The following is a 20,360-nucleotide window of genomic DNA, read 5'->3' as shown; positions in this document are numbered from 1 at the left end:
TTAAAAAAAAAGAAGTAATCTGTAATACAGTATTTATATAACCATTTGATTTAATGTATTTGTATTTATTAATGTATTTATTTTTTAGGGGGGGGAGTGAAGGGCAGTATTACACAATATTTATAATTTTTTTAAGGGGGGGGGGGGAGTGAAGGGCAGTATTACACAATCTTTATATATATTTTTTTTTATACATGTAAAGATTGTGTAATACTGCCCTTCACTCCCCACCAACCAACACAGAAATTAGCACAAATACATTAAATAAAATGGCTGCCTGTATCATTATTCTAAAAATTAAAAAAACACAACTTCTGACATAAATACTTTGTATTTACAGATTACTTTTTATATATTTGTTACGCATATGCAAGTAATCTCCAAAATACAAAATGTTTGTCAGACGCTAAAAATCAAACTAGGAATGTGCATAGTTTTTTTTTTTGTTTTTTTTTTAAGTAACTTTTAGATGATACAGACATTTTATTTATTTGTGATTCTTTTTCTTCTCTATATTCAAGGGACACTATAGTCACCAAAACCACAACAGCTAAACGTAGTAGTTCTGGTGTCTATATCATGTCTCTGCAGGCTTTTTAATGTAAACACTGCCTTTTCAGAAAAAAGGCAGTATTTACATTACTGTCTATGAATACCTCTAGTGGCCACTCATCAGACGGCAACTAGAGGTGCTTCCTAGTCCAGTGTTGCACAAGGTGTAGCACTGGCATTCACGCTGAACACTCCTCATAGAAATGCATTGATTTAATGCATCTCTATGAGGAGATGCTGATTGGTGCAGCACAGTGTTTTGCCACACATGCGCAATAGCCTCCCAATGCTTTCCTATGGGAAAGTAGTGGGTTGGCTGATATATACTGAGACACTGCACATTTTTGTGTGGGAAGCCGGGATCCAGGGGGCCCAAGTAAATTCTTGCCCAGGGTCCAATCAATAATAAAGACGGCCCTACCCCTTGCCGCTCTCTCTCTGCTCTGTCCCTGCTTCCTGATTAATGTCTGACTGTTGCCACGGAGAGCAGACAGCAAGCCGACCTCCCACAAGAAGCAGCATGCTCCTTCAGAGCCTCATTTCATTATAGCCGGGCAGCACGTGCTACGTCTGTTGATTTTCACTGACGCTATTAGGTTTATTTTCATTGACGCTATTAGGTTTATTTTCATTGACGCTATTGCAGTTTATTTTCATTGACGCTATTGCGGTTTATTTTAATTGACGCCATTGCGGTTTATTTTCATTGACGCCATTGCGGTTTATTTTCATTGACGCCATTGCGGTTTATTTTCATTGACGCTATTGCGGTTGATTTTAATTGACGCTATGGCGGTTGATTTTCATTGACGCTATGGCGGTTGATTTTCATTGATGTTATGTCGGTCGATTTTTACTAATGCTATGTCAGTTGATTTTTACTGATGCTATGTCAGTTGATTTTTACTGATGCTATGTCGGTTGATTTTCACAGCATTGGTACTATTCTTAGCAGCCATGAGTGACAGGCGAAAAAGGCTAAGTGGAGCAGGTTACCGAAAAAATTCCAAAATTAGGTGTGAAAAACAAGCCAGGGAGCTTGAACAGACAGGAAAAATTGAACTATTTTTCTCAAAACCTGTGGCTTCTTCTAATACTGAGCAGGGTGAGGAGGTAGTTGAAGATTTAACTGCTGACATCTGTGAAACTGATGTAGTTGCTACATGCAGTTTTGATACTTTACTAGCTACCAGTAGTTCTAGTATTGCCAGAGAAACTGAGACTTCTGAAGCAGGTCCTTCGAGTTCAGTAGAATTTGATGATCCTGTTGTACAAATAGGAGTGAGCTCTGACCCTGCTGAATGGGTTTTAAATGATTGCACCAGAGACCATGTGGCTAAACATGGAATAATTCAAAATGAGAATCTGGACTTTACACAGTCGAGAAGGCTTTATGCTGACCATTCTAGATTGCTAACCAAACACCTTTTTGAAAAAGAAAACTTTAATGGAGAGAAACAAAAAAGGAGCTATTTGGTTTACTCCAAAAGCAAAGGAGTAGTGTTTTGTGCTCCATGTCGTTTGTTTGGTGGCAAATCCCAGTTGGCAGAAAGTGGCTTCAATGACTGGAAAAATGGCACGGCTCGATTAAATGAGCACGAACGTTCAGCTGAACACAAATCCTGCGTGCTATCTTTAAAATCAAGAGCATGTACACTGGGGAGAATTGATGAAAGTCTTACCAAGCAGCGTTCTGATGAAATTCAATATTGGAGAAATGTTTTAAAAAGAGTTGTTGCTGCAGTTAAGGCACTTGGCACTCGAGGACTTGCTTTCAGAGGGAAAGATGACCGTTTTGGTTCCACACACAACGGAAACTACATGATGATGTTCGAATTTCTGTCAGAATTTGACCCATTTATAGCAGAACACATTGCCCGTTACGGCAATGCAGGAAAAGGAGTCACATCTTACCTCTCATTCGCTACCTGTGAGCAGTTTATTCAGCTTATGGCAGATTCTGTTACAAAGCAGATGGTTAAGGAGGCAAAGGCTGCTAAATATTACTCTATCAGTGTTGATTCAACACCTGATAGCTCCCACACGGATAAGCTGGCCTTCATCTTAAGGTATGTCAAGGAAGATGGCTTACCGGTTGAGCGTTTTCTACGTTTTATTCCAAATCCTGGTCATAAATCGGAACAACTGGCTGAAGTGGTCCTCACCACTCTGAAGTCATATGATCTTGATATTGCCAACTGTCGTGGTCAATCATATGACAACGCAAGCAATATGTCTGGCCATTATAGAGGATTGCAAGCCAGAATTCTGGAAATAAACCCACTTGCTGTGTATATTCCATGCTCTGCACATTCTTTAAATCTAGTAGGGAAGTATGCTGCTGAAAGTTGTCCTGAAGCCTGTTCATTCTTTGGTCTCCTACAATACCTTTACATTTTTTTTACTGCTTCCACTCACAGATGGGAGATTTTACAAGAACATCTATCATCTGTGCCAAACACTCTAGCGGTCAAGAGATTATCTGACACACGGTGGTCATCCAGGGAAGATGCCTGTAGAAGCTTGAATCGAAATTGGACTCAAGTAATCGAAGCCTTAACAAAAATTAAGGAAAATACCTCAGAGGCACCGGGAACATGCAAGGAAGCTGAAGGTCTTCTGAATAAAATACGACGTCTGGAGACTGCACTTATGAGTGGTTTGTGGGGTACTATCCTGGATAGATTTGGTGCAGTTAGCAAAAAACTCCAAAGTATTGGCATTGATGTTGGAATTGTAGGGGAGCTGTATGAGTCACTGATCCAGTTTGTTCGAGAAACCAGAGATATATTCCCAACTTTCGAAGCTGCTGCAATAGAAAAATCCGTTGTGAAGGATTATGAGAATAAGAGGAAAGGTGCACAAGCAAGGAAAGGTTCAGCAACTTCCAGCAAGACACAGGCAGAGGAAGCCCAAGAACATTTTCGCATTAACACCTTTTATGTTATTTGTGACAACTTGGTTGCTGAACTTATGAGAAGAAAAACAGCATATGACTCTTTCTTTGGAAAGTTAAAATTTATTACTGATTTATCAAAAACTGAGCCATCAGCAATATTACAGTATGCAAACAACCTTTGTTCTTCTTACAGCAAAGACTTGGAACAGGAGTGTTTTTTTGATGAGTGCCTCCACTTTCGTTCATACCTAATAAGTTCTTCTGCAGAAGATACCTCTGTTCTGGCGATGTCCCGAATGATAAGGGAGAGAGGATTGCAAAGCATTTATTTAAATGTGGACATAGCTCTCAGAATGTTTTTGTGTACTGCAGCAACTAACTGCTCAGCTGAGCATTCTTTCTCAACTTTAAAGCGAGTTAAGAACTACTTACGATCCAGAACGGGAGAGGAAAGATTGAACTCCCTGGCAGTGTTGGCAATAGAGTCTGAACTCACAAAATCTTTGGACTATGAAGAGCTCATCAACAGCTTTGCCACACAGAGAGTTCGGCGAAAGCCACTTTAGTTTAGTTTACAAGTATGATTTAGATCTAATAGTCTAATATTCAACAGTTTGCACTTATTTAAGTCAGAAATGTTTACAGTTTTATTTGTTGTATTTCAGTTTAATATATTTATATATTTAATTAAAGTTATATAAGTTATTAAAAACCTCATCGTGTCAGTTTCAGGATGGATTGATGTAAGTAAATGGTGTGTGAAAGTCTGTGCTATGGCTAAAGTAGTGTAATGGACTGGATGTGTTGATATGTACAGTGGCATTGTCTTGTATGAATGACATAAATTGTGTATGCATGTCCAGTAACAGCTGTTGAAGCCTTGGTGCTGTTACTGCTATTATATGTAAAGATTCTCTTAAAATAATACATGCAACATTTGAAATGGTACAGAAAACACAAAATATTGGCTTTCGTTATTCACTTTTAAATACAGAAAGGAAGATGTGAAGCTCTAACCGGAGAGGGTGGAGCCTAAAGAGGAAGGGGTGGGGTTTACACAGGAAGGGGTGGCTCTTAAACAGAAAGGGGTTTGGCCTTGACAGGAAGGGGTGGGTCAAATTTATATTAGGGGGGTGCCTGAGTTTAGTCTCGCCTAGGGCAGCACAAAACCAAGATACACCACTGCACATTACTAGAATCTTTTATTTTATTTACTATTTCCTAATTTAGCTCCAGGGCGCCTTTTATCTTATTTCATTATAAGTGATATTTGTTCACTTTTAATTCACTCTAAACTTTCACTTTGGTGAATAATACTGTGTTATTGAAATATAAGATTAACTAATTAATATTTTTTTATTGAGACTATATTTATGTAAATGATGACCAAGTAAATGAAACGTTTTAATCATGTAAATTTATAAAGTGTATATTTTAGGCATATATGAACAGTAGAATATACACTGTTTTCTTTAAAGTAGGTTAATGTGCCAGCTATTTATCCCATGTTTTGTGTAAAGTTTCATAAACCAGTTATCAAGTTTTTAAAAAGCAATTTGGATAAAACTTGTAAAAGAATGAATGAGATTTCTAAAATACAATGACATTGTTACCAATTGCAAATGTAACAATAGAAAATTCTTTGAGACATCCACATTTCAGCTCGGTTCAGCAAGGTACCGAATCAGATGAAGCAAAAGAGCATGAAAATGGGTCAGTGTATTAGAAAATGTATACAAAATATTATATGTATATATTTTTACAGTACACTAATAGGAAAATGTTCTCTTCAATTGGTTCACAGATCAAATGAATAAAAGTAACCAGTAGAGGAAAAAAGGAGGAAGAGAATTTGATTGACCCAAATTTAGTTCAGACCATAATGAATCTCCAAGTTATTTTCTAATTAGTTTAAGCTGTTTCATTGAGCTTCTTTTTATTTAATTTGGTAGCAGACATTCCGTTTATTATTAATAATTATGTATTCAATATTCAGTAGTTTTCAAGTATTTTTTGTTTCGTTGTTATTTATATATTAGGCTATAATGTTACCAATTTTATCAAGCTTGGAAGGAGGAGTTAACTTATAAAGACAGATGAAAATTTAGATATACTGCAGTGGATGATCAAAATATTGTCTATTTCATTAAGATTAATTGAAATTTCAGTAAGAATACTAAAACAAAGCTAAATTTAAAAAAACTAGAAATAATTGCTTGTTTTTTGTATATTGTTACTTATTGTTTTCTATAAAGAGAAAGCACAAGGGAATGCAACATACGGAGTATATTTCAAAAATTAACTTGGCAATGTTTAAAAGTTCATTATTTTTTTAAGTTAAACACATCAGCCAATATTTTATCCTCTGTGCCAAACACTTCTGACAACACTATTTAGCATAACAATTGACAGTATTTGAATCCATTCTAATAAGGATTATCTTTGCCATTAATATTATTAGGGGGATATGATATTATGTGGCTTCTTGTTCCAACCAAAATGCTGGTAAATTTATAGGTACGGTTCAGTTTTTTTACTTTTTTCCCATGCTCGATATAACCCTCTATGATAAAAAAACTTCTGTATGAATTATATGTTGCAGTCTCATAAAATGATCACTGAAGAAGTGGTAGAATTCAGACAAATATGTCCCTGTTTAAAAAGTAAGAAACTTTTCCCAGACAATTCTATTGATCTCTGCCAGTGGGGGAGAGCTGACATGACAGAGCATTCAGTAATCGGAGAATGCCTAAAACACAACTCCACAGTCACCAGTGATAACCATCGGGTGTTATGCATGTCACTTTTAACCACCTCCGTATTATCTATACTCTATCTGGCAACTGGGTCAAACCAAGATACTTCAATCCCTTGAGAAATATCACAATGGCCTAGTATGGGCCTGCAGAATTACAGGCTACAAGCCACTGCATAAACCATATATAGTACTGAGTTAGCAAAAAACTTCCTTCTAACCCACCCCTTCAGCACTGTGCTAATAGACATCCTAATTCACCTCCTGCTTTTATAAACTACAGAATAGATTGTAAGCACATTTTGAACATGATCATCATCAACCTATTGTTGCTGTAACATTTAGCCCGTGTCTCATTTATTATTACATTTTCCCCTTTATAATGTTGTAAAGCATTGTAGAATAAGTTGGTGCTATATAAAAGCCATTAATAATAATAATGGTCTAGCTCACAACTCATGAATGCCAGTGGCCATAGGGGAATAGTCCTCTGTCCCACCTTGTCAGGCCTCGCATGATGTATGCTAAATATTGGAATTTTAGGCATTTGGTACTATATAAATGCTTGCCAATGATTTTAGGCATTTAGTACCATTGCTCGGCGATGATCAGTTACTGCACTAGAACACTTCCCTTCACTCTGTAATGACCAATGAGAGTCAATATGAAATGGAAAGTTATATTAATTTAACAGTGTGGTTTAAAAGTTCTATTTTTGATGACAAGAATACTGCAAGATGGAATAAAAGCATGCATAGGGCTCATAGGGGGAAATCAGGTGCTGGTCAATTTGGGTAATGTAAAGGTAAATGTGTCAAGTTGGGAATGGAAAAATAAAAATAGAAATTGATAATCGAAGGTTAAAATATGTTGGATTGTCAGCCACCGCTACTCACCTGTCACCACTGTAAAATAGGTTTTATAGCAATTGTGATTACATAATTATTGCCATCTTCCAATCTATGTGCTATGGAGTCAAGAAAATTAAAGAGAAATGCAACATGTGGATACTTTTCTTCCCCTATTACTTTAGTGGAGTAGTGGGATGGGATATTAATAATATGATATGGAGGACCTGCCATTAAATTCTCTTATGATTTCCGAATACCCATGTTCAGCTGCTGTTCACTGATCTAACAGACCCCCCAAATGTTAATGGAGGGGATGTGAGGCTTGAAAGATCAATTCAATTAATTATTAAAATATATCCATAGTGGAGAATGATTTGCCATTTCCACCCCTCAAATGCCTCCTCTGAAATAGTACTCCCCAGCATTACGAGGTGATTCCCTGATTCCACGATACTAATAAAATGCATTTGCTTTCCCCATGTGCCTCTAGATATATGCATAGAGAGGTTGCTTCCGTAACCTTTTAAAAGGGGTAGTCAAATTTTCAGTTCTTTTAGCTGTAGTAGAACTGCAACGCACATATTGCCAGACAACCAGCCAGCCTTAAACATCACTGAGTGTCATAGCAATTGCACTTTTTCTGTAACTTGGGCTATGCCATTTGGCTACACATGCTCTAAAGAAATTTGGTGTGCACTTTAAAATGGGCATCCATGATTTTTTTTTTTATCCTTAACCCCTTAAGGACACATGACATGTGTAACATGTCATGATTCCCTTTTATTCCAGAAGTTTGGTCCTTAAGGGGTTAAAACAATACTAAAACAAAATTGCTGTTTCTCACATATGTGACACGTATTTTAATCTATAACGTCTGCTCTCAAGGAATATGATCTTCCCACAATATGAGTTTCTAGGCATGATAAAGGAATATATTTGGATAATTTTGGGTCCACAAAAGGAATATTTAATTAAATATTTAAGAATGATTAGATCAGTAGGTCAAATTAGTATATATATATATAAAAAAAAAAAAAAAAACATGCTAGCCCATTCATACATTTCAAAAATAATCTTAATAAGCCATATGTATGGTTAATGAATAACTTGTTCTACTAACTTGAAAAATAAGAATGTTAATTTACTTGTTTACATGTGGAGGAATATGCATATTTTTCACTGTTTAAGCAAACAAACAAGACTAGTGTAAATGAATCACTAGACTTTTGGTTTTGCCAAAATTGCAGTTTGAATTTGGCCAAATAACAAAATAAATGAAATGGACAATAGACACAATGTTCTGCCCATTTCATGATTCAGACCTCCAGCCATGGTGCCAAAAAGAGAGAGGAAATGGAGAAGTGGATTGTTTTATTGAAATACACTGCTTTCAGGCCTCATTCCACAAACCACCTAACAAAAACAAAGCCACTTTATTGCCACCTGCAACTTTCAGATTTTCCACCTGATTTTGTTTTCTACCTTTGCTACCATTTCTTCTTCTCTGTTTTCCTTTAACAATGTTATCGTTTAGACCTGTAGTTTTCTGTACATGCAGTTTTTCATTATTACTAACCCCCTCCATTCCTTGCCCTTTCTAGCAGTAAAGTCCTTAAAAACACTGTGTCTGAATTCCTTAAGCCTAATTCTACAAACCAGCTAACAGAAAGAAAGCCGCTTCATTTTCAGCAAAAAATACCCATCCCGGTTCCTTCTAACATTACAGCATGCTTTTCCATCTGTTTGACAGCACACTCAATTATTCCTTTTTCATGTTACTAGTGGCTGCCATTATCAGTTTAATTTTCTCTGTAAATCACCTCTAAATTATCCCTTCCACCTTTAAATTGTAAGCTCATGGGCTTTCTAGCAGCGTGGTTTGTATAAAAGAGCTTCATTGGCTAGATTTCAGCTGGCGTCAGGGCCCTTTTTACTCTTTGTATTGGTCTGTACTATGTTTTTCCCAAGTGTACAGTTCTGCATTTATCGTCACTTTATAAATGCCAGTATTGATAATAAAACACTAATAGGTGCATATCTGTGCCATTTCAGTACATCCAAATAATTCTTCCTAAAAGGATTACATGGGAAATTCGTCCAAACTGAAATGCTACATGGACAAAATTAAGTCCAACTAAAATATTATTATTATTTTTTTTAAGATCACTTGACTTGGAGGTACCACAATTTTATGCAATTCCCAAGACCATTAATCAGCCGTAGAGGTTTATTTGAAAATATTAGTGTCTTTTTAATAAATGAGCTGCGGTAAGTTGAGAAATAATGTTCAACATTTAGATCGAATTAGCAGAGCTGGGTTAAGGTGCATTGTGATCTTACCACAAAATATTTTTTTGAATATACTACACTGTTTTCAAGAATGTTTACTTCAATATTATAACAGAGGGTTTTTTTTGTTTTGTTTTTTACTTTGAATATACACACATCATCTTTTTTATTATATTTATTTTTCTTGTAGATAAACTGTAAACCAATATTTTATTGAACGGTGAAGCACTTATATTCTGTGTCTGCTTGCATTTTGAGGATAATACACCACAGGAGGCATCCAAGGTAGAGGTCTTGTACATGGAGAATAGCAAGTTAAGTCAGTCATCCTTTTGAGAATGTAGACGTTCTACAGCACACGTGTGTGTGTGTGTGATTTGTACGTGTAATAAGTAAAACACAGAAAGTAACACAGGAAAATGTAACACACGTCATCGTTGTTATTGTTTCATTGGGATAGTTGTGGCATTTTACTTTCATTGTCAACAAAATCATATAACAAAAATACAATTATGGTTTCCGAATGGTGATACTTTTGGCCCTTTTTGAGGAAAGATCATGTACCCCTGTGGTTACTTAACCTCTATGCTACTGCAGGACGATTTATAGCATTTGTACTCAATGCATTAAAAGCCCTACAGCAGACAAACCAGTTAAAGATCATCATAGAATAAATGTAAAGACTCCAATGCATTAGCTATGCTGTGTCTCTCTGCAAACCTCTTCTTTCCCTTAAAAAAATATTTTGTTTAGAAAACACTATGGTATGAGGGCGATAGACTATTTGGTTTCTTCTATGTAGATGCTCTTAAATAAATGCATATAAATAATTTGTTTGCTTTTATCTCTTTTTTTTTTTTTTTCCAGTTTCTGATATGTTAGGCATCAGACAAAATGGTCCAATCATTTCAAAATTCACACATGAAGTGCTGAGTCCCTTTGAATTTCATTTCTTAAGACAAATTGTGCCTGCTGTTCAGTTTTTGCTTTTGGGCTCAGGGGTAGGAACGCAGTATTTTCACTGGCGCAATCCTCGGTCTCTGCGCTTGCCATTTCTAAGTCCTCTGATCTTCTTCTTGCATCAGTCAAAATTCGTATTTGCTCCTGCACAGTTTCAAGCAAAATTTTAACTTCCTGTTGCTCTGCTATAAGACAGTTGCTAGGTGGAATATTCACCTTGACAAGTTCATTGGAATAAGAGTTTTTACACCTTTTGATGCCTGATATTTCAGTAACACTATGCATTTGCATGCAGGCATCATCTAGCCCCACTGAGGGTATGATTGGGATAGAGTTGGCTCTAGATGTTGAATAACTGGCTGAGTCCTTTTGAGATGTGTTATTAAAATAGGATTGTGATTCTCTTGAGCGCGGTTGCATATTTATTGAATTATTCTGTAAATGATTCAAATCAGTCGACGAACACCTGTAAAAGAGTAAAGAAAATTTGGATTAATCTCTAAAAGGCTTGGTGACAGTAAAAAGAAAAGAAAAAAGACATAATAAAAACAAAATTACATTTTCAACTTGCAGAGTAACAGATTGGAAACACCAGCTCCAATGTCCCAGCTCTGTAATTAACTAAATATAACATCAGTTAAGCTAGAGAAGCATGTCAACGCATGAATGTGATAATTGATCTCTTAAAATTTACCAAAATTCCAGGAATGCCTTGAGATGGGCAAACTGTTTTGACCAAATCTAAATATATATATATATAGCAATAAACTATTTCAGCCACACACGAGAAGTTTTATTTAAAAAAAAAATCATCATGATTAACTGCATATATAATGACATCATATAACATCAGACAAAAACGATTTTTTTTAATACAATGTATTATTTTACTTTCTGAGTTAGTACAAAAGAGATTAGTGTCAGTTTTGGCAGTCTACACGTGAACATTGAGGTAACTAGAGGTGTATCTAGTGAGAAGACTTTTAGGAGTGTTGAATGGCTTATACTGAGAAACGTGCATTCCTGTGCTGTGCGGTCATTTGTACTCAGACAGCTTGCACCTTCTTATGATTTATGCATTAAGCTCAGGTAGATTTGCCTTCACTTGCCAAATTAATTTCTAGCTGTGATATATTTTCTCTGTCATCTGAAACCAGGTGTACATATAACAGTTTGTACTGTGATTCATTATGTTCAACCAGACAAATTTAATTTATATTTCAAAATATCACCTTACCTTATAAGTAGAAAAGAAGAAATAATAATAATAATAATAATAATAATAATAATAATAATAAAACAAACCCAACAGAATTTTTTTTTACATAAACTCACTTTATGATTTATTTACTGTATTTAAAAACTTTATCCTTGTCCAGTCTACTTACTAGTTCTGTGATTTTTCTAAAATAGATTTCAGGTTATATCACCCTCTCTGTAGCCAGGTGTATATGGTACACGAATTAGAAAGTTGAAGAAACATTGGCATACTTTTTAATTGTTTGACACTTTTTAATATGATTTTACCTTTTTACATCAGAATATGGAATTTGTTGTTTCATTTCTTGTGTAGTCATGAGTGAAAATATCAAATACCAAATCATCATATGCATTGTTCAATTTCTCTTTCTCTCTCTATCACTTATCTACATACTCTGCTTCCTTTTTTTTTTACTTAAGAATGTAATATGATTTTACCTTCTAATATGTGTGTAGTACAATCTCTAGTAATTATATAAGGGATGTATAAATGTATTAAAAACAATGTGGTACAGTAGGGCCACGTGATATTAATCGGGTTAGGCAACCTTCAGAACTCCAGATGAACTACACCTTTCATGATGCTCTGCCAGTATTATGCCTCTAAGAGCATTATGGGTGACGCAGTCCACAACATCTGGAGTACCAAAGGTTGCCTACCCCTGCCCCAAAATGTGAAATACTTTGTTTTCAATCTTTGCTATAACACCTACTCAGAAATATTCATTAAATGAATAGATTCATACATATATTATCAATGATGGCTAGATTACATAAGCCTTGTATAGAGGCTGACTAAGGATATATGGTGATAAACATGATGATAATGATAGTGGTATGTGTTTTGAGAATAGTTCACTGAGCACTTTACTGGCATACCATGTCCAGTGGAATATATTTTTTGTGGTATACGTCATAAAAAAGTGTTTGTAAGTGATTCATACGTGTACTTTTTATATCAGATTATCTTGGTACCCCTTACAATGCATGGATATTGGTATGGGTAATCATTACGTGCAGTATGGGACATGAAAACCTACATATTTCTCATTAACAGCATACCTTCAACTCACAGCACATGGAATTAAGGCAGTAAACACACTTGCTGACCACATATTGGAGTGAACACATTTAGAAATAAAATGGGATTTTCTCTCTCCAAACAGTTTACTACTGTATATTGGTAACCTAGCCTCACAGTAGGAGCAATTAAATATTGCTAATATCCTATCTCCAATCTCTCAAGTTGTTTCAAGTGACCCAGGCAGTAATAGTTACCTGGCTATATAAAGCTACAACCAAAGTCCAAGTCATAAACTATAATCAAGGAACCAGGCTAGTCAAGAGAACTTTTTTTGTAACAGCACTTACCTCACTCCCCAAAAGAAGGATTTTCTTCCACCAAAAAGTGAACAATACATTCATAAAGAAATAAACAACAACAACTATGTGTTGGCAATGATAACCTAATCTTACACTATAGTCAACCACAAAATCCCAATCTCCTACCCAGGGGCGTTTTAGCCGCAAGGCAAACAAGGCATTTGCCTTGGGCGGCATTTTCCAGGGGGCGGCAAAAAACGCCGCCCCCAAATGCCCAGGGCAAGTGCCTTGTTGCGGCTAACTGGGCTGCCGGTCGGGCTGATGGGCTGGTCGGGCGGCTAGCAAGGGAGCTCTTCCTCTGAGCAATCTGCTCAGCTCCCTCGCGCGCCGCAGAGTGAGGCTGGGAGCCGGAATATGACGTCATCTTCCGGCTCCCAGCCTCACTCTGCGGCGCGCGAGGGAGCTGAGCAGATTGCTCAGAGGAAGAGCTCCCTCGCCAGCCGCCCGACCGTCAGCCCCACTAGACCCCAGGGAGATAAAGAAACCCCCCCAGCATTCCCAAAGGTAAGGAGGCTGGGGGGTAGGTTAAATTAATTATATTATATTCTATATATTATATATTATTAATATTATATATATTATATATTATTAATATTATATATTATTATATTATATATTATTAATATTATATATATTATATATATATATATATAATATAATAATATATAATATATATAATATAATATCTATAATATAAAATATAATAATATATATAATATTATAATATAATAATATATAATATATATAATAATATATAATATATATAATATAATAATATAATATATAAATATATAATAAATATATATAATATAATATATATTATATATTATATTATATTATATATTTATATTATATTATATTATATATTATATTATATTATATATTATATAATATTATATTATATTATTATATATTATATAATATTATATTATATATATTATATTATATATTATATTATAATATATTATATATCAGAGAGTGTGTGTGTCTGCTAGTGAGTGTGTGTGTCTGACTGTGTGTGTGTGTCTGTTAGCTAGTGTATGCGTATCTGTCAGTGAATTTGTGTGTGTGTGTGTGTGTGTATTTAGAAGGCGGGACGGGGGGGAAGGGTTGGGTGGGGGTGTCACGGGGGGGGAGGGGGGAGGGGGGAGAGGGGCGCCTGAGTTTTGTCCTGCCTAGGGCAGCACAAAACCAGGATACACCACTGCTCCTACCTCCACTCAACACTATAGCAAGTGCCCATGGCAGTAGCTGGTAGTTAGATACAGCAAAAGATAAACATGGTTTCACACTAAAAATCAATGTCCCATTTCCACACAGGCTCAGCAAGAATAAAACACACGGTTTCCCTGCTGGTAGATCTCCCTCAGTAGCTGCAGTCTAAGTATCTAAGAAAATCCTACTTGGAAGTATAGACTGTTTTTTTTATCTCCCCTTTTTGGTCAGTTGTCACTTGATCTGTGAATAAAATCACCACCTATTGGCTGTCCCTAACCATCAATCATTTTTCTGGTTCCTCTTAAATGAGACAACAGATCTAGATTTTATGTTTGGGCAGACCTCTTGTCCTTCATGGGAAACTCATCTGTTTTATTTGCCAACACCAAAAACAAAAGTTTTTACTTATTTCAAATCTCTGGAAATCCAGAGACTCAAGGTCAGGATGTGAAACCAGAGCATCAGATAGAGTCAAGCTACTGCGTGGCATTGTCTGCCACAATCCATGATAACATTATATACGCATCCTGGGAATAGACAATTCTCTTCACTGCACTAAATTGCAATCTTTTGTAACTAGTGGCAAAAGGATAGACGTTTACCAGGTTGAATTTATTTCTATTAAGTCAAATTGTTTATGTTTTAGAATGAAATCATTGGTCTTACTCCGACCAAGTAAACCAAAAGCAAATTCGAGTTGCGAGCATATTTGGAAAAAAATACTGCTTCAATTCTAACAGCTGCTACCAAAATATCATGCAATCAAAATGCCTCCTACTCAGTCAAATGTAAACTCTGACATTCTCGTTTTGCTTCCATTCTCTATTACAACAACGTGACGGGCATGGAAAGGCATCTTTTGTTTAAAGCTTTCATTAGGTACTGGACTTTCCACTGCTTAATTAGCAGTGTGCTAAGTGTTAAACTGTTATTAAGTCTACACTTTAACCTTCGAGCTGTCAGATCCAATAACAAATAATGAATGTTGGCAGCTCTGCAATAAAGCCTGGTTTGTCAGGTGTTATAAGAACATAGACAGATGGAACACAATTGTAGAAGTTAAACATCTAAGCAATTAAAAATTCCAATCTAGACCTGTACATCTTAGTTAAAGAAACTGCCGATTTTTGCCATTTTATTTTTAACCATTACAAATTAAAATACTCTTTTTAAAATGAATAAACTGTATTTTGTATAATGTACTTGCTATTAATATAGCATAGAATGTGTGTCTGTTATTCCATATGTACAAGAAAAATCCATTATAACAATACATTTAAATATTTATGACAAATATATTTTCTTTATCTCTTTTAGACTGGTGCATAGTTTCTGCAGTCTCTGTTAATTTCAGGATAATCTAAGGATCTATGGAATTACATGGCTATGAATCAATATGAATCGATTGCAAGGTCATGTACTGATAATGATGCAAATCTGCTCGAAGGAAAGCAGTAACAGACATACTTGGCCTTAACAGGATGATCTCAATGAAACACTGCAATGCTTTATATAGAGAAGCACTGCGGTAGTACTCTATTTAAAGAATATCCATAAAGAATGGTATTTTAATTTTTGAAGTCAGAACAGCAGCAGCAGCTTTTTATTTTTGGCATGAGCCCAGGGGAGAGGTAGCAGATGGTCAGGCAGTATATGAGGTCGCTGCAACAAAGTTAACAAAACACTGCATTGCTTTACAGGGAAAAGCACTGTAGTGGTATCCTACTCCTGACAATCGCTAAAAGGGGATATTTATTTTTTTATGAAGTCAGAACAGCAGCAGTCTTTGGACATGAGCCCATTTATGATATAGCGGTGAGAGTGTCAGGCAGTCCCTTTAATACATGAGTGCAACAAAGTAATTGAACCACTGCAGTGCTTTACTACTCCCTGGTGAGGACGATGGTTAAGATACAGCTGCCTAGCCACCACCAGTGCCACTTACAACCACTCTAAATGGGAGAAAGAGAGCCCGTTCATTGAGCTTAGAGCATGACAGATAAGGTTACTGCTATGCCTAGCCAATTCCCAACAACCCCTAAAAGGGGATATTTGAATTGTGAAGTCAGAACAGCAACTTTTGGATGTGAGCCCAGGTACAGAGGTGGCAGTCGACAAAAAGGGGGTTCACTCAGTACAGCGGCACTTAAGTAAGTTGCTGAGAAGAATTTCTTACTCTGAACACTTGTGAGTGGGCATGACAACAATTATTGTGCAACCACCCTGAGACCTGGCCATCCATGATTTTTGTTCCCAGTAAGTAAGAGGCTATGTAGTAGGAGGCAAAGTTGATTCTGAAGGTATGCCTGAGTACTTTCAGAGGCACTACACTGCGATGATGATGTTAATTCAGAACATCTGCCCCTCCACATACAGAGCCATGGCGGTGCAGCATTTATATGGAAGTAGAACAGAAAAAGTAACTGGAAAGATAAGATAGATAAAGAGGTTAGCATAGAGGGGGAAAAAATTGGGGTTGAGACACAAGAGGGGAGAAGTGGCTTGGAGCAACACAAGTGGGGAGATAAAAGTAGAGGGGTGGAGAAAGATGAAGTTACACAATAACATTCAGAAAAGTATACTCCTACACACACACACACAAATACAACAATGCATGCACACACAGTAACATGCAGTACAATACACCCCTGGATACAAAAACACACATGCAATGATAGGGAGAGTCACCCCACACACAACAAACACTAAGTCACACTCTGACTTCCCTCAATACACATATTCAACCACACACTACTCAACCAGCACAGCCAGCCTCTCTATAGAGCTCTCAGCATCCTCCACACACACACACTCAGCCACTGCACTGACAACATTCAGCCACTACACACACACACAACCCTCAATCTCCCTCACAAATATACAACACTCAGCCACCACCATTAACAGAACATACCCCAGGGCACTAGAAGGGGAACACAATCTGGTATGCCGCCTTGGGCACTGGGTTATCTTAACCTGAGTTTTAAAGCTATAATGGATTATCTGAGCTTGCTATATTTTCTTAAAGAAAACCAAAATAGGAAAAGGAAGATGGCAAGCTCGAGGCAGACAGACTTTGCAAGCATTTTGAATCTGGACTGCTCTTTAGGATAATAATAATAATAATAATCACAAAGTATTAAACCAGGAAAGATACATTCAAATTATTCTGGTTTTGAAGTACTTCCTGGGGATGTTACCTTAGCACTACATCAAGGGGATGTTACTATTACCCATCCAATTTAATGGTACTCATTTTATCTACCTCGGAAGGATAAAGGGCTGAGTCAATCCCTGCTGGGATTTAAACCTGTGATTATGATCAGGATGCATTAGCCCACTGAGCTATCTCACCAGCAAAGGTCAGTCTGATATGTTAATAGTTTTTATAGTGTAGAAATAAACTGAGGTGTACTTTTGAATAATGCGTATCAGTTTTTCAATGTATATCCATCTCAGGACAATAGTATATATTGAACAAGAAAAATATAATACTATAAGAGTGGAGACCATAACAAAAGCAAATAAATAAATAAAACAGCCAACAGAATGTAGTAATGTGGTATATCACTTGAGATGTGTTATGGGTATATGAACAGCTTCATAAAATACATACAGTAGGTGAATCACACTCGTAGGAACACCTACAAGAAAAATTACAAAGCAATATAGCGTAATATCGTTGGTAGATAAGTTGAATAAAATTGGAATGAGAATAGAATACTCACAAACCAGGAGCCAAATATATACATATGGCTCTCATGGGAACAGCATTGGGACCATTGAATAATACGTTTGTCACAACCGGAACACCGGAAGGCAATGGGGAGACGCTCCCAAAAACCCAATGCAGTGGCTGACGGCAGAGACATAGGGGACATGTTGAGACAGCCTGCACAGCCTAAGCAGACTCCTGCCGGAGACCAGAACGAGGAGAACCGGGCGCAGGACGGACAGAGGGCTACAACACCCATTCAGGCAAGTCCACTGCATCCAACTGACATCCCAGATGGGACTGCTCCCACAACAAAACAGGACTTAAAACTCCTGCTGCACGACATTCAGCAAGTATGGACAGCCAACTGAGAACTGACATACAGGCCATAAATGAAAGAGTACAAACCTCTTAAAAGGACATACTAGCTGCCAAAACAGACATCTCCGCCCTTAAAGAGACAGTACAACACATGCAAAACACCCAAGTCACACTGACATACCAAATCTCAGCCCTGGAGGACAAACAACGCAGGAACAACATAAAAATCCGTGGCATCCCTGCTGCAGTGACTGCAGAGGAACTCCCTCATTACACATGCAGATTACTTGCATCCATACTGCCACACACAACCTCCTAAAAGATGGCTGTGGATGGAGTGTTTCGTGTTACAGGCACTCCTCAAACTCCAACTGGAGTGTCACGAGACGTCATTCTTCGCTGCCTAACCTCACAAGATAGGAACCAGGTCATGATGGCGCTGAAGAACAAAACTCCCCTGACCTTCGAAGATTCCACGCTAACATTCTATCAAGACCTTACCAAAAATACTCTAATCTGGCGGAAATCACTGAGCGCAGTTACCTCTCAACTAAGAACTGCAGCCATACCCTACCGTTGGGGGTTCCCAGGAACTCTTGTAGTAACCCGCAACGGAACTAACCACACACTCATGTCAGTAGAAGGAGCACCGGCCTTCCTCCAGGCATTGGGCCTAACAAGCAGCCATCAGGACCCACAGTTGACCACCCCAAGGGGGACATGGGACCCTGCTCAAGTCACCCCCTTCATCCCGAGAGCTGGAAGCTCACAGGCAAATGACACCTGAGGACAAATGGGGACTGGGTCAATACTTATGGCCACGGCACCTGAACAAACACGACTGGGCTGAAACTCAATATGAGTCATTATACTGGTTTTAATTTATACTTGTTTTAATTTAAAGTTGCAACTGTATATTTGTTTTTTTTTGTGTGTTCTTTCTTTCCTGATTTCCCTTCTTGCTAGCTCTCTCTTACACACCTCAGACCACCGCTTTATTAGAGAGCTAGAACCCGCAGAGTCTGGAATCTCGGGGCACAATGACACACTAACCCTCCCCCACCCCGCCACCCCCCTCGGTTAGGGGTACACATAAAAAGGAGGACACACATCTCCACCCAGACGCCCTGGCAGAGCCCCATACGATACCCAGCCACACGCTCCAACATCTCAGCCACTAGGCAACTGCCACCCCATACACCGGGGACTCCTATAAAACACCACAGGCATACACAAGAGATGCCACTGCAACCCTCCATGCAGAACCTCAGTTGACTCTCCCTCACATCACAAGAGCACACCTGAGAGCCTAGCCCCTCGAGACACTCCACACACACAAAACTCCTCTCAGAAACGCACACATGGAAGATATTTTTTGTTATTATGCATGCAAAAGAATATGTGATAAAGCCTGTTTTAAATTGTGTGATATTACTCTTGTTAAAAAAAAAAAAAGTGCAGCACATCATGACTATGCTAAGCGAAACACTGTCGACCTCTCTTTAAAACCATGTAAAATTGCTGAAACGTATACTTAACTCTGCACTCAAAAATAAAGAATAATACGTTTGTATTATTTTGAGTGGTATAAGGGATTTCCCACTCAGGTGTTTTATCACATTCACACTTCATTCACTGTGTATATTATCTATTTTTGTTCATATGAACAGCTTCACTCAATTGCACCAAAGGCATAAAGATAATATAAGACAAATCCGATCTTCCATGGTGATAGTATATACAACTTACTAGAGCAAGAGCCCTGAATCAACTTAAGATATATCATGCATTCACAGAGGTTTTCTGTCAGCGTAAACTGCTATCTCCTCAATTCTCAAGAATGAATCGACCACATGTCGTAGATAGTACAATAAAATAACATTTATTTTGGCATTGAAGTAAAAAAAAAGCAGTGGGTTTATTGGCTTGTAGCATATATCAAAGCCGCAAGGCTAATTAATGCTGGCTCCGTCTCCCCCTACTGCATAACTCGAGACGTGTTTCGCACTACCAGGTGCTTCTTCCAATCGAGATAGATTGCAACGTTAATTGGTGTAGCAGATGGTGTCAGGGCTGTCCTAAAAGACTGTACTATTATTGCAATTCGTGTGTTATTTCTGTTCCTATGGTTAAAATGTATGTGGGATTCGTATAATT

General features: G+C 37.3%; 2 protein-coding genes across 2 annotated transcripts in view; one reads left to right on the top strand and one right to left on the bottom strand.

Annotated features, from left to right (window-relative positions):
- Positions 1 to 1,509: 1,509 nt before the first annotated feature.
- LOC134574799 (zinc finger MYM-type protein 1-like) lies at positions 1,510 to 4,017 on the top strand. Its single transcript, XM_063433868.1, has one exon. The coding sequence runs from the start codon at positions 1,510 to 1,512 to the stop codon at positions 4,015 to 4,017; it is 2,508 nt and encodes an 835-aa protein (XP_063289938.1).
- A 5,563-nt stretch (positions 4,018 to 9,580) lies between these two features.
- The window catches only part of NRG3 (neuregulin 3), a 684,293-nt gene continuing 673,513 nt past the window's right edge, over positions 9,581 to 20,360 (bottom strand). The window contains exon 9 of the mRNA XM_063435172.1: positions 9,581 to 10,772. Within this exon, the coding sequence (XP_063291242.1) occupies positions 10,262 to 10,772 (511 nt within the window). The 3' untranslated portion in view covers positions 9,581 to 10,261. The remainder of the gene's footprint in view (positions 10,773 to 20,360) is intronic.

This window comes from Pelobates fuscus, chromosome 10 (assembly GCF_036172605.1).
Source record: "Pelobates fuscus isolate aPelFus1 chromosome 10, aPelFus1.pri, whole genome shotgun sequence".
Classification (NCBI taxonomy): Eukaryota; Metazoa; Chordata; class Amphibia; order Anura; family Pelobatidae; genus Pelobates; species Pelobates fuscus.
The sequence above is the reverse complement of the archived record's forward strand: the minus strand, read 5'-3'. Positions and strand labels throughout refer to the sequence as shown.